General features: G+C 43.7%; 1 protein-coding gene across 2 annotated transcripts in view; it reads left to right on the forward strand.

Moving 5' to 3' along the window:
* Positions 1-313: 313 nt before the first annotated feature.
* The window catches only part of OGFOD2 (2-oxoglutarate and iron dependent oxygenase domain containing 2), a 41,067-nt gene continuing 28,542 nt past the window's right edge, over positions 314-12,838 (forward strand). The window contains exons 1-2 of one of the 2 annotated variants that reach the window (XM_069214966.1): positions 314-578; positions 8,036-8,092. In XM_069214966.1, coding sequence (XP_069071067.1) covers positions 429-578; positions 8,036-8,092 — 207 coding nt within the window. In that variant the 5' untranslated portion in view covers positions 314-428. Of the gene's footprint in view, positions 579-1,202; positions 1,348-8,035; positions 8,093-12,838 lie in introns of those variants that run through there. The other variant, XM_069214967.1, reaches the window with a different exon arrangement.

A 12,838-nucleotide genomic window follows, 5' to 3' on the forward strand; every position in this document is an offset into this window, starting at 1 on the left:
CAAAGATGGCCGAATCCTTAACATCTTCTTAGATGAACAGGCGCGGAGACGCCTTGCACAAAGTGCCTCTTTTTTTTACTTCTGCTTGTTTACCGTTACGACCAGAATATCGCCTAACATATCCATGGCAACATTTAAAAAAAACAGAACCGCCTCCCAAACGTAGCGTACTTGGAATTACGCCACCCTATACCCCGTTCAAAGATGGCGTCCACTTTAACAAATGCTGACTAGATTTTAGAGACTCCCATTGCAAGATGGCGGACGCGTATGCTTTTAAATGGTCTAGATAAAGTAATTCCCCGTCCCAACATGGCGACGGATGACCTGTCAAACCTTCCTGAAAGTGCCAACCTGTAGTTCCTTCCCGACCCTCTCCCGAACTTGTACCGTCTTCGTTTGCTCCCCAACGGGTCGTCGGGAAAACAATGTCGTCTGAGCGAAGGCGCCAGACACAGTTGCGGGAGCAAACCTTCCACTGCTGCGCCTGTTTTTATACAGACAACATCTTCTTGGAGGATTACCACATGCACATCCGCTTCCAGGATGAGCAGCAGTTCAGGAAGGAATATGAGGGGGTAATCCAGGCCTGAATACATATTTATTTATTAATAGCCTCATATAACGTGAGCTAGACCCAAACTGTGATACAGAGAGTTAGATATGTGACATAAGTGATTTCGCAAGCGAAAACTAAACATGCGTAGAAGATAAAACATCAAAACATTAAAAAGCTACACCTGAGTTGGATACATACATTTCAAATATATTGTCCCCCCTTCAAGCTTGTAGTAACTGAGTGAATTTTAGGCAGTGCCAACCAGGACATTAAAATATATACGTTGAATGATAGGTTGTCGATTTAGCTGCTACTTTCTTATTCGAAGGTCTAGTGAAATTTTAAACATTATAGTTCACCCCGATATTTGGAGTCCCGTCTTTACCACGTCCTGTGGCAACAATATACGACCTGAATATATGTATCTGTATTCACAAATGTAAGTGTTAAACCTACTTGACAAATACTGAAATAACAGTTCAGTTCAAGCTTCTTACCTGTTCCGAAGTTCAATGGAGTGACTTCTTTCACCTAGCACCCGTTCTGCCTTTTGTGCCTGGCGGGTACTGACATGATAGATGCTCCTCGGGTCAGGCAACAAGCACCGCAAAGGTCACGCATCAAGACATGCGCTCCGGATTTTCTGATACAAATTCCCGCCCATTTGTGCCTAACCACCCGTTTAGTCTCCCTTTGCACAGCACCGGTTGAATGTTTGGGAGCTATGTCTGTGCACCAGTGGCGTGACAGGTGGACGATATTTGTAGTACATAACAACCCTCTCTGAAGTAAGAAGAAGAAAATAAGTTTAAAAAGAAAAATGGATGGTTGGGGGGCTTAATTTGTGTCTAACTTGCAATACCGTCCACAGTGTTGTTAGTGCTGTGGTGATATGGTGACGATGTCCTTTTAAACTACGGTTCCAGGATGTTGTCTTGAGTGGCTGCCAAAAGGCATTTGTCAATCAGTCATACATGCTCCTCAGTATGGCCAGTATGCCCCTTGGCCAGAGTCCTGATTAAAGGTGTCTGGACTGATAGTCCGCAGGGTTATTATTACTTGTGTGGTACTTGATGTCTAATTGTATATTTCTAACTAGAACGCCCATTTTTTATTCTTGGGGGATGAGATGTCATCCATTTGAATAGCGAATGAGTGGTTAATGGTGTGCCATAACACTGAATCTGTGCCCATACAGATAGATGGAAGTTTTGCTCTCTCATTTTATCGCAGTTTGTTCTTATTCAAGTTTTATGAATATCTTGATTCCATATCCGTAAAGGCCCAGTTGGCACACACTGTTTTTGCCCATTCATCAGTTGTTTGTTCTTGGGGAAACACTGTTTCCTAGCCTGATGGGTAGGGTCAGCATTCTTCATGGTGGCAGGGAACCTCTTTAGCTGCTTGGAATGATTTTTCATTCGAGGGGGGAATCCATACTTGCTTTTGTCAAGCATTGGTCCAGAACCCAAAATTCTCTGGAGCACTACTTTTATTGGGTGGTGGTGCTTGGGTGTTGTTGCTAATTTGATCTAAACATCATTGTTGGTATTCATTGTATCTTCCTAGCCAGTGATAGTTTAATTAAAGGCTTTATGGAACACCTTTGCGGCTGAAGATATCCCAAACTTTAGTCTCTTACAACATCTCATGCCATCATGCTCAGCGAAAGTCATATACCTACAAGCTTTGTACAAATGTATTTGATATGTCCAGCACTTATGTTCAGTTTTGAGAACAGCTAGGCTCTGAAAAGCCCTTGTAATTAGTGTTATGCAAGGTTCTCGATTTAATTTCTTCTTTAGCAGTCATCCTCAGTGAGTCCTAATAAATATTCAATGACCAAACACCATTTTAAGAGATGTTTGTGTTTTGTCAACTGAAGCAGGGACAGAAAAATACTTCTCCAACTCTTAAATAAAACTATTGCCTAATATAGTGCTTAATAGAAACCATGAGGTAAAGTTTATGGTACTTTTTAAAGAATGGGGTCCCTTATGCCTTTCTACTTAGGAATCCACTGCACATGGAGCTTAATTGCATAAAACCATTGGGTCCGTTGCAATCCAAACATGGCCTAATCTGCCATGTTAAGAATCTTGGTCCATGTTCTGACCAGAAGACCAACCACAATCAATACCTTTTTTGGGATTGCAACTGCATTTTGTGGAAGAGGCTACATTCTGACCTCAGTTTATAGCAAACTAAAATAGACCTTTATATTCATAAGATCTCCTAGAAAACCTTTCAGAAAGTCTGTAAACTAAGAGTTACTAAGGTTCATTTGCTACACCCACTGTGAACTGAACTTGGCCTTGTTATTCATGGGCCAACTTTTAATGTGTAATTTACACTTTTTGGGGTACCCAACCCACTATAGACAAGCAGTGTCTGAAACAGTAACATAAGAGTTTTGGGAATTCCCATCCTCTGTGTCGGTCACTAGATCACATCATAGTTGTTAGGAACAACAGTCTGAGTGCAAAGTGCAGATTGTATCATCCAGGTTAGTGGTACTCAGTAGGATGGAATTTGTTCCAGATGAATTGGATTCTTGATCTGGTTTCTGTTCATATACATCTACCACACCACTGGGGACAGAATGTCAAACAACAAAACCACAAAGCTTTGCTGTTTCATATTTGACTAATGAGACAGGGTTGCCTGATGTGTTTCTGCTACTACCAGGTGTGGCGTTCTAAGTAGTGTTTAACGATTAATATATATATTTTTGCAAAATAGAAGCTCTTCTTGGCATCACATCTGTTCTGGGAGGTTAATGCAGGGCAAATGGACTGCTTCAGTAAAAATTGGGTGCTGGACCATTGTGTTATGCATATCTCGATTTAATTCTTAGTAATTGGTATCTCCTTAAGCGATTGGTACTCTTTTAGATTGTTAAGTCTGAAGTTTAGTTGTGAAAAATGGATAGCCTTGTAAATTATGTACACTAATTAAATTTAGATTCTTGCTTATATTTCTTTTAAAGGGAGCCAACTTAAGTGTTTCAAGACTAGGGTGATGTGGGCAATTGTTTTGATTTTTTTTTTAAATGATTATGGCGCTGAACAATTGATTACGGAGAGCAGAGATAAGATAGATCTAGCAACTTCCACTATGGTGCAATTTCCTCAAACAATGCAGGAGAATACAAAAGATTGCATGATTGGTCTGTTGTGTGAAAGATTGTTAGGGTCTGCCTGTTTAGTTTTTTTGTGATAGCACTGTGATTTCACATGTTTTTAGTAAGTCAGAGAAAATATCTTACATTGGGATGGATGTTTTAATTGCCTTTAAGGTTTGCCAATCCGATAGTAGTCCTTCTTGATGATTGTGGGTGGAATTGTGTCATTGTGATAGGTCAGTTTTAGATTTCTGATGGACTTGTGTAGATGCTCTTTAAAGAATGGATCGAGTTCGGTCCAGAGGAGGCAAGATAATTTATCTTCCAATCCTAATTTAGTTGTTCTGCAAAAGAAATTTCTTAGTGCTTTCATTTTTGTTAACAAATAATTGATTGTTGAGTTCCTTCACATTTTAGTCAGGATTGTAGTGCAACCAGTGTGTGGTTTTGAGTTGGTGTTTGGTTCTGCCTCTGCAGCTCTGCGCATTGGTGGCTTGAGACAAAGGTGTTAAATGGAGGTTCCTGAAAAGGACTAAACTGTATGTTACCAGAGAAACTGAACAATCTATTGCCATGCGGGGGAAGGGACAAAATCCTCCACCTGCATTGCAAGAGAAAAGGGTGTCCCTCAGCTAGAGTTGTAGCCCTTCCCCCACATCCCCCCCAGAACGATCAACCCATCCAAGCTGGCTCAGCCTCTCACTCAGCACCACAAACCTACTTCTGAGTGCTCCCCAGGAGCGCTTCATCAACTTGTTGTTCCCTTTCCCCCACAGAGCCACTGTCCCCAGCAGCTCAGGTGTTCATTGTATGTCCTTTTACAGAAGATGGTGACAGCAGCAGGGGCGATGAGGCAGAGAAGGGCTGCAGCTAGTGCTGTGTGAGGACAACCCTGGTGTGGGCTCTCCACCAGCTCACTGACCTGACTGCCCTTTCTACCCAAGAACACCCGCAGGCAGAATGAGTGCCTGCCCCACTGCGCCCACATACAAGTGCGAGTATGTGACCACGGCACTCTCACTCAGCAATATTGGCATCAACTGCAGTGAGGCAGAGGCGGTGGGTGGCACAAATCACACTCTAGCAGAATGCAACCAGGTCTGCATGATGCTGGCCACCAGGAAGTAATTAGTCTCTCAGATCTGGCTTTCTGTGTAGTAGGTGCAAGGATCAGGCTAAGATTTGTTAACTGCACAGGCTGGGCATCGCTTGAGTTTCCCTGCTGTATACATGAGCTGTGCAGATGTGCATATACGGAGCCAACACTCATTTATGCAGCAAATGATAGAGTAATTGAAGCGCACACAGCTGCATATTTTATTTCTCAAATGTATTCATTGTTTTGGCTTGCAAATGTAAGCCATATTATTACAAAAAATTAAAACACCACTTTATAAATTCTGGTGTCTAGCACATTTCTTTAAAAAAACGATCTTTTTACAGAGTATAAAAGCAATCAAATAATGTATATATAAATATACTTCATTAACTTTCTCCCACTCCAGCAGAATTCCATAATTACAGAAATATAAAAAAGAAAAGCAGTCAACTGCCATATGTAAAATTACGTCTGTCTGTCCCTCCAGCCCGGTGTACAATCTACGCTCTGATCTTCCCGACTGATTCTCTTTAATCCATTTAATTGTGCGCACAAAGATTCAAAGTAACCCAACTAGCACAGCACTATGTGCTAACACCTGTTGGCACAACACCTAATAGCGCTAGATTGAAAATACATTTAGACAACCTATCATGTACTAACAAAGGCATTTTTGCCTTGGTGAAATTAGGATCGTATGATTTTGCAACCACACATATTGATTCAGAAATTAAGCAGAACTGCTTGACATCTGGAATCACCTTACTTTCCTTCTAAAGTGCGAATATTTTAACTAAAAACCTGATCTCCCTATCAAACGATTTACCTGGCTTTTGAAAACGCTTCATGTTATCAAATGTAGCCAATACCACACAGAACAATTTAAAATCTCATAATAATTGCCTTCAGTACATTTGGTGAAAATGCAGTATTTCCCTAATTCCCTCACTGCATATATATGTAGTGCAACTTCCCCAATAATTCAGAACACGCCCTACCAGATTTAAATTAGCAACAAGCAGTAGCTCAAAACTGAAGAACAAAGGTGCCTTGAGTTTCAGAATGTGGACTTATAGCTAAATATCAGTCTATTCGTGAGCCTACAGCCGCATGACTTTCCAAACTGCATAAATATAGGAAGCTACTGGGTTGAGGATGGATTCACAGTCAGATTCATAGCATCATTGCAGTGTCTTATATTTTTTTTTTTTTAAGTGAACATATGTATAACCTCCTTGCTGACAGGGAATAAGTGCACAGCAGCATAAAGTGCAGGACCAATTCATCACCACCTTCTATGCAATTGCAAATAGTAGCCTGGTTCTTATTCCGCCAATTCCTCGTAAACGTCTGCACAGGATGTGAACCTAACCTGAACTTTATAAATAAAGCTCTCTTCGTTTCTCGTTATTTAAGTTACACACACAACTCAAATCCTGTACAGTCATTAAACATTTAGATTGCCATTCACTGCTCATACTTCATTTCCCTTTGGCCTCTCTTTATTAGAGGGAAGTCCAGCACAGAGATCATTGCAAACCTTGAATTGCGTACCAGAAGTTGTCTCATGATGCAGATGTCAGCTACGTTACTCGTCTAACAACCTTGTATCCATGTAACACAAAGCCATTCCTACACCAATGCCTTGTCATCCATAATAATGAATACACTGTTAAAACTGTTTACCTTGTCATATTTTCCCATGAGACCATGAATTCCTGGCGGTTGCCTAATTCCATCATTACAATTGACGTAAGGATGCCATCGCCACTACACCACCTGACAGAAGTTGTTTAGAATGGGACGGAAATATACTCAAACATATATAGGTTCCATAGATAACATAATATTTTCTAATAGGCTAAACTAGAGAGCCCAGCGAGTTGAAGAAAGGTCAAGCAGAAAGTGTCAATAAATAAAGCTTCTCAATACCTTCCACATCGTCCATAGATTTAGTTCCCCTGCAGTGTAGCACTCCCCGCTGATGGTAATCCCTTCTCTCTCCAAGCAACCATTTGATTAGCTTAAAATATTCTGGGGTAACTAGGCAGACGTATCCATGGCAGTGTAGGAGCACATGTCTGAGTCTCCCCAGTTCTCTTGTTTACTTCGCCTCCAGCATTCCAGTGCAACCCAAAGCATTTGGGAGGATTCCTTAACCCCGATGTGCCCCTGCATTAAGATATGCAAGAGCATTATCTCCTAGTCTGCCACCTGGAATTCTAGTTTCATGCATTTTTACCTCCCACCCACCTGGCTGCCCATTGTAATTTAGACACTAGATAATATAATTCGTGGTTGGGATCCCCTAGACCCTCTTCAGTAACTGGAAGCTTCATCTTAGAGAGTTTTACACTGTCATATAGTGCCCAATATAAGGTTTGACAATAGCATATCTAATTCAACAAAGGCTCACCCAATAATACAAACAGGTCAGTTACTAAAATACTATAACAACCTTGATAGCATTGCCATTTTGACCAGCACTGTCCTGTCCAAAACTGACTGGGTAGCACCCCTTCTCAGAGCCAGCAATGTGGTGCCAAGATTACCAGCCCGCAGATTGTGTGCCCGTAGATAGACTTGTATCCCGAAATACCGAAACGTGTGTGGTTCCTAGGAGATGTCTGTGCAGAGCTGGCTCCTGGGTCCCTCCACCATCATGGCATATACTGGAACACACATTTTTGACAATTTCATTTTGAGATCTGATATTCTTCTAAGCTCCTCTTGACTGGCCCAGTTCAGTGTTGCCACCTCTCAAGTACAACTGTACATTGTCTGGATACAGCTAGATAATGTCAGATCTATATTGGGTTACAGTGAGATTGTGAGTACGGTCAAAATAGTGTTTATGAAACACTGCGGAACTGGGTATCAAACACTTACACAACCAGTTAACTCCTCAAACAGCTATGAAGTATGATTTATGGTCTTGAATGAGAACTGGGATTTTGCCCCAAAATTTCATGTCCAACTACTGTCTGGTGAAGGCCAGGAATATACCTGGTCTCTAGTGAGTTCATGCTCAGTATGGCACTCATTCCGTACTTGAATTCTGTCCAACTTGCTTTTAAAGTTTTGCACCATTAGTTATTAATTGCTGTTCTACTTCAAGAATGGTTCTTCATATGGGAGCGAGTTTAAGGTCTGTAAATAAAAACAGTAATGAAAATGAGTGCATTTAGCTTTTTATGTTGCTAAAAGCCACATTTATCCATTATTTTTCACTATATTTCTTGTGTTTTTACAGATTTTAAAAAGTCGTGGATGCAGAACCGAAGAACATTTAAAAAGCGTACTCATGAAGGCATGTCATCTTTATCATAATATTAAATATAGATCGGCATTAAGATAATGAATGCGGTGTTCCACCTCTTGCCGAGGGCAACTGTACAAAGCTCTTTTAATCTGCATGAATACACTTTAAGAAGCTACATTGATTCAGGAACGCATTATGATATTTTGACTGTTGGTTGTATTGATACCTACTGCTAAATGAGATTGGATCCCTAAAGGTGCTTTTCCTTTAGTTGTTCCAGCTTGATCATATGCATGGTGAATGGAAAACTAGGAGTGGTCAAAACTAATCACAGGACTGTTCAGGAGGTCTTGTCTGGTGTTAGGCTTCCATCATTTAATTGTCCAGTTAGCTGTTCTGTATCTCTCTGGTTCACTAACAAGACGAATATACACAACATTTGCAAAATATGTGGTTATTGTAGTCAGGGCAGTGGAACTTCACGTGGCATCTTGTAAGAACTGCGTCTAGAAAGGTTACTTTTTTAAATACATATTTCATACACACACATGAGCATTTGTTGTACAACACACTGAAAGTGCTCCATCAATCTTAGACATTATAAGAGTTTGTTTTCAGGATTGAAGTGTTTTACAAGAATTAAAACAGGTAACATCTTTTTAATATGTTTGTTTGCAACATGTAAGTATATACTATATGGAAACAGACTGGCACTGCAGTACACCGGTAAAAAATGTAGGTAATAATAAGTTATTTTTATATTCCACTTCATACCTTCATACTGCATTCCTGAGTTCTGCAGGTATCATATGTTACTGTTATCCAGTTTAATGGTACTCCATGAACCACCCATGGGAGGCCGGAAGGTTGGGAGTTGAGCTCATGTCCTGTGTAGGAAAGTACCCTCTTTATTTTTATTTTTTTTAATAAATATTTTTATTGAACAACGAAACAGCTATTGTACAATGTAGCATGCAACGATAAAGACCCATCATTTATCTACAGCTCAGAGACAGATTTCAGTAGGTGTTAAATATCAAAGGTATAACATGTCGATCAAGCAACCCTTAGGTAACGTAGTTTGGTATAACCACATCCCTGTCCCTTCACCTGCCCATGCATACCATAGCAATGGGTCACTTCTTACTTCTGTAGGCCACCGACTCTCCCCAGATTTTCTCCCACTACCTGGGGCAGCACCTGCTCTCGTAGATTACTTTTTCTTCACTTTGGCACCAGCCTAGGTCTGTCTGCCATTCCTGTATACTGGGCGGAGACTCTACCCCATGCCCGTGCTATATTGGGTTTAGCTGCCATTACTGCTATGGCCAACCATAATGCTTGCTGTTTCGGCCCGTGTTCCTCCTCCCACTATGTTAAGTAGAAGGAGCTTGGGATCCAATGGGACCGCTCTCCCCATCACCCAGCCGCCACCCCGGCAACCCCCTACCAGTAAGTCTTTTTCACAGGGCATGTCCCTAAAATGTGATAGAAGGTACCTTCCGACCCACATCGTCGCAAACACTGCGAGGTCTGTGCCCTACCCATCTTGTACATTACTACCCAGGAATAATATGCCCTGTGCAGAATCCTCATCTGGATCAGTCAGAGCCGTGCTTTAATCGCCACAACCCTCGGACCTTCTCTCGCCTTCCCCCTAATCATTCAATGCTCCCAGGTTCACCTCCCATGTGGCACGCAGGATTTTCTTCGGATCAGGGGAATTGTTTCCGCAATTTCCTGTACAATAGAGTTATGGCCTTCGTCTCCAGAGGTTCCGTCAAAAGGCGGTCCTTTGTGGGAGATGCTTCCGGCAGCTGTTTGTGCTCCGGGACATAGCGACCCAATGCATGCTGCACCGACCAGGTAACCGTTCTTTTCCCGCCATGGCATACTCTTGCAGAAGGACTTCAAACGTCATGAGTGCCTGACCTCTCCTGACATCCCCCAGGAGCTCAATACCCAAAAGAGATCATTTGCGTAACCCACTGCGGGTCTTAAGGTCCCCCAATAAGTCGCTACACCACAATGGGGTCCGAGCTGTTAAGGTGGATCCCCAAACCAGAAAATGGGTGGCGTCACACCACGCTTTCACCACTGTTGTAGTGTGCACCGGCAGTGCTCGCAAACTTGTATGGGCATAAAGGGCTTGCTCATATCCCCCCGCCCATCGTCTGTCCACACGAAACGCCAGGTCCTCCTGGTCAGCAAAGGCCCAGTCATTAATGGTAACCAATTGTGTTGCCCAGTAATAGCGAAGGGGGTCCGGATAGCCAGCCCACCCTCATACACCCCAAACTTTAATTTCAGCAACGCTACATGGGAACAGCCGCCGTCCCATAGCAGCAGTCTGATTTCCCGGTACTGGCGATGAAACACCTCTGCTGGTATTTTGTAAGGAGTGTTCTGAAAGACATATAAGAGGCATGGCAGCGCATTCATCTTGTAGAGGGCTGCTCTACCCATGAGAGAAAAAGGTTACGTCCTCCAGTGGGCCACATCTGTGTGGAATCTATCAAGCTGGGGCCGTAGGTTTTTCTGGAGAAAGCACTCCTGGTTCCTAGTCACATATATCCCCAAATATTTAAAACGATCCATGCAGATCGGTACATTACAGCCCGGGGGCAAGGTGGGTGGGGCCCCAGCCAGGGGGAAAACTAGTGATTTTTGCCAGTTAATCTGGTAACTGGAGTGATCCCCAGATATGTGAAAAACCTGCATTATCCTATCGATGGACCATCGGGGTTGGGTAACATACAGCAGAATATTGTCTGCGTACAGGGAGATATATTCCTCACATGTTGCACCCGAGTCGATACCCCGAATCAACGTGTCTTGTCGGATCCATTCCGCTAAAGGCTCAAGTGCCAGCGCGGATAGGATAGGGGAGAGCGGACACCCCTGTCGGCTACCCCTGTGTAAGACAAAGAGCCGTGACCGCATCGCATTAACCTGCACATGAGCCACTGGGTCACAATATATCAGTCTAATCCAGGCCAGGAATCGTGGACCTACAACGAACTTCTTGAGGGCCTCAAAAATATATGGCCACTCCACACTATCAAAGGCCATCTTGGCATCGAGGGATAGGAACGCCGCCTGCTCCCTATTCTGGTATTTTGTCATGTGTAAGACCCCGTAGAGTCTCTGCAAGTTCAAGCACGTGGATCTGGACGGCATGAAGCCAGATTGATCTGGATGGACTAGCTTAGTAACAATTGTGCGCAGTCTAGTTGCCAATACCTCCTCCAGGACCTTGACCTCTGCGTTGAGAAGTGAGACGGGCCTATGAGAAGCACGCATTTCTGGGGGTCCTTTCTTCAGGATCAATATGATAGTCGCAGGCCTTTGATCCAGCAGCAACACTCCTACCTCCCGCGCCTCCTGAAACATGGCCAACATTTGTTTTGCTACCTTGCTCCCCAGACAGTTAAATAACTCAGCCGGGAGTTCATTCGGTCCCGCTGCTTTGCCTGACTGAAGCTCCCGCAATGCCGAGGCAACTTCCTCTTCCGTCAACTCAACATCCAACTCTCCTCTCACCTCCTCTGAGAGCCCCTGCAGTGGAATGTCTTGCAGGAGGTCCGTATAGGCCTCCTCATAATATGGGGCGAAGACCTCCGATATGGACTCGTTGGACCCACATAGGGAACACTGCTTAGACTGTACCTCCCTGACCCATGATCGTTCACGGTCTCTCTTGTCCAACCAGGCCAGTAGTTTGTTAGCTTTGTCCCCCACATCATACAGTCGACGCTGAGATGCCAGCACATACCCCCGAGCATGCTGTTGAGCAAAAGTGGGCAGCTGATATCGCTTGAGGCGCAGTTGGTATAGAAGACAACCCTCAGCCCCTCCATCTGCCGGACAACGGGCCTCAAGTGCTACAATACCTCGCTCAAGTTTTGCAGCCTGCGAGTTTTGTTCCTTTTTCTTACCCCCAATTATGTCTTGAGAATGGCCCCTAAGTACAGTTTTAAAGGCTTCCCACAGAGTACACACAGAGTCCACTGATCCGAGATTTTCCTCAAAGCATTGGGTAGCCCTCTCTCTTATTTTGTCATCAAAGGATTTATCCCACAGATGCCAAGGATCCAATCGAGGCAGCAGAGAGTAGGACTGCGAAGGGCACAACAGGGTGATCCCTACAGGGGAATGGTCTGAGATCCCTCTTGGATAGTGCGCAGCTTCTCGGAACCTTACCCACATGAGCCCATGTCGTGAATAGATAGACCAGCCTTGATGAGCTACTATGGGGAACTAAGGAATAAGTGAACTGCCTCTTCACCTGATTCTGTTCCCTCCACAGGTCCGCCAAGCTAAAAGAGTCCAAAAAGGACCTTAGTGCCGTTGAGGCGTCTGGCGCCCTTGCACGTGAGACTCTGTCTAACCCCGGGTCAACCACAAGATTCATATTGCCTCCCAAAACCAAGAGACCTGTCGGGAGATCAAGCAGCAGGGTACCCAGGTCCGCAACAGTAGACCTCTGAAGTTTTGGCGGAGCACAAACTGAACACATGTTGAGAGTGAGCCTCTCCCAGATTCCTGAGACCGACACATACCGTCCCAGTGTGTCCCACCAGGTGCGTGTCAGAATGAATGGTATTGATTTTTTAAGAAGGATGCCCACTCCCCTGGAGCCCGTTGTGTAACCCGCATGTGCTACCAACTGGTACCCAAAACCTGTCTAGCGCCTTGTAATAATTCCCCTTTAGATGCTTTTCCTGAAACAAGATAAGATCAGGGCTATGTCTTCGCAGGTACTGAAGCACTATAGTCCGTTTAATGCAGCTG

The sequence above is a fragment of the Pleurodeles waltl genome, chromosome 11 (assembly GCF_031143425.1).
Source record: "Pleurodeles waltl isolate 20211129_DDA chromosome 11, aPleWal1.hap1.20221129, whole genome shotgun sequence".
Lineage (NCBI taxonomy): Eukaryota > Metazoa > Chordata > Amphibia > Caudata > Salamandridae > Pleurodeles > Pleurodeles waltl.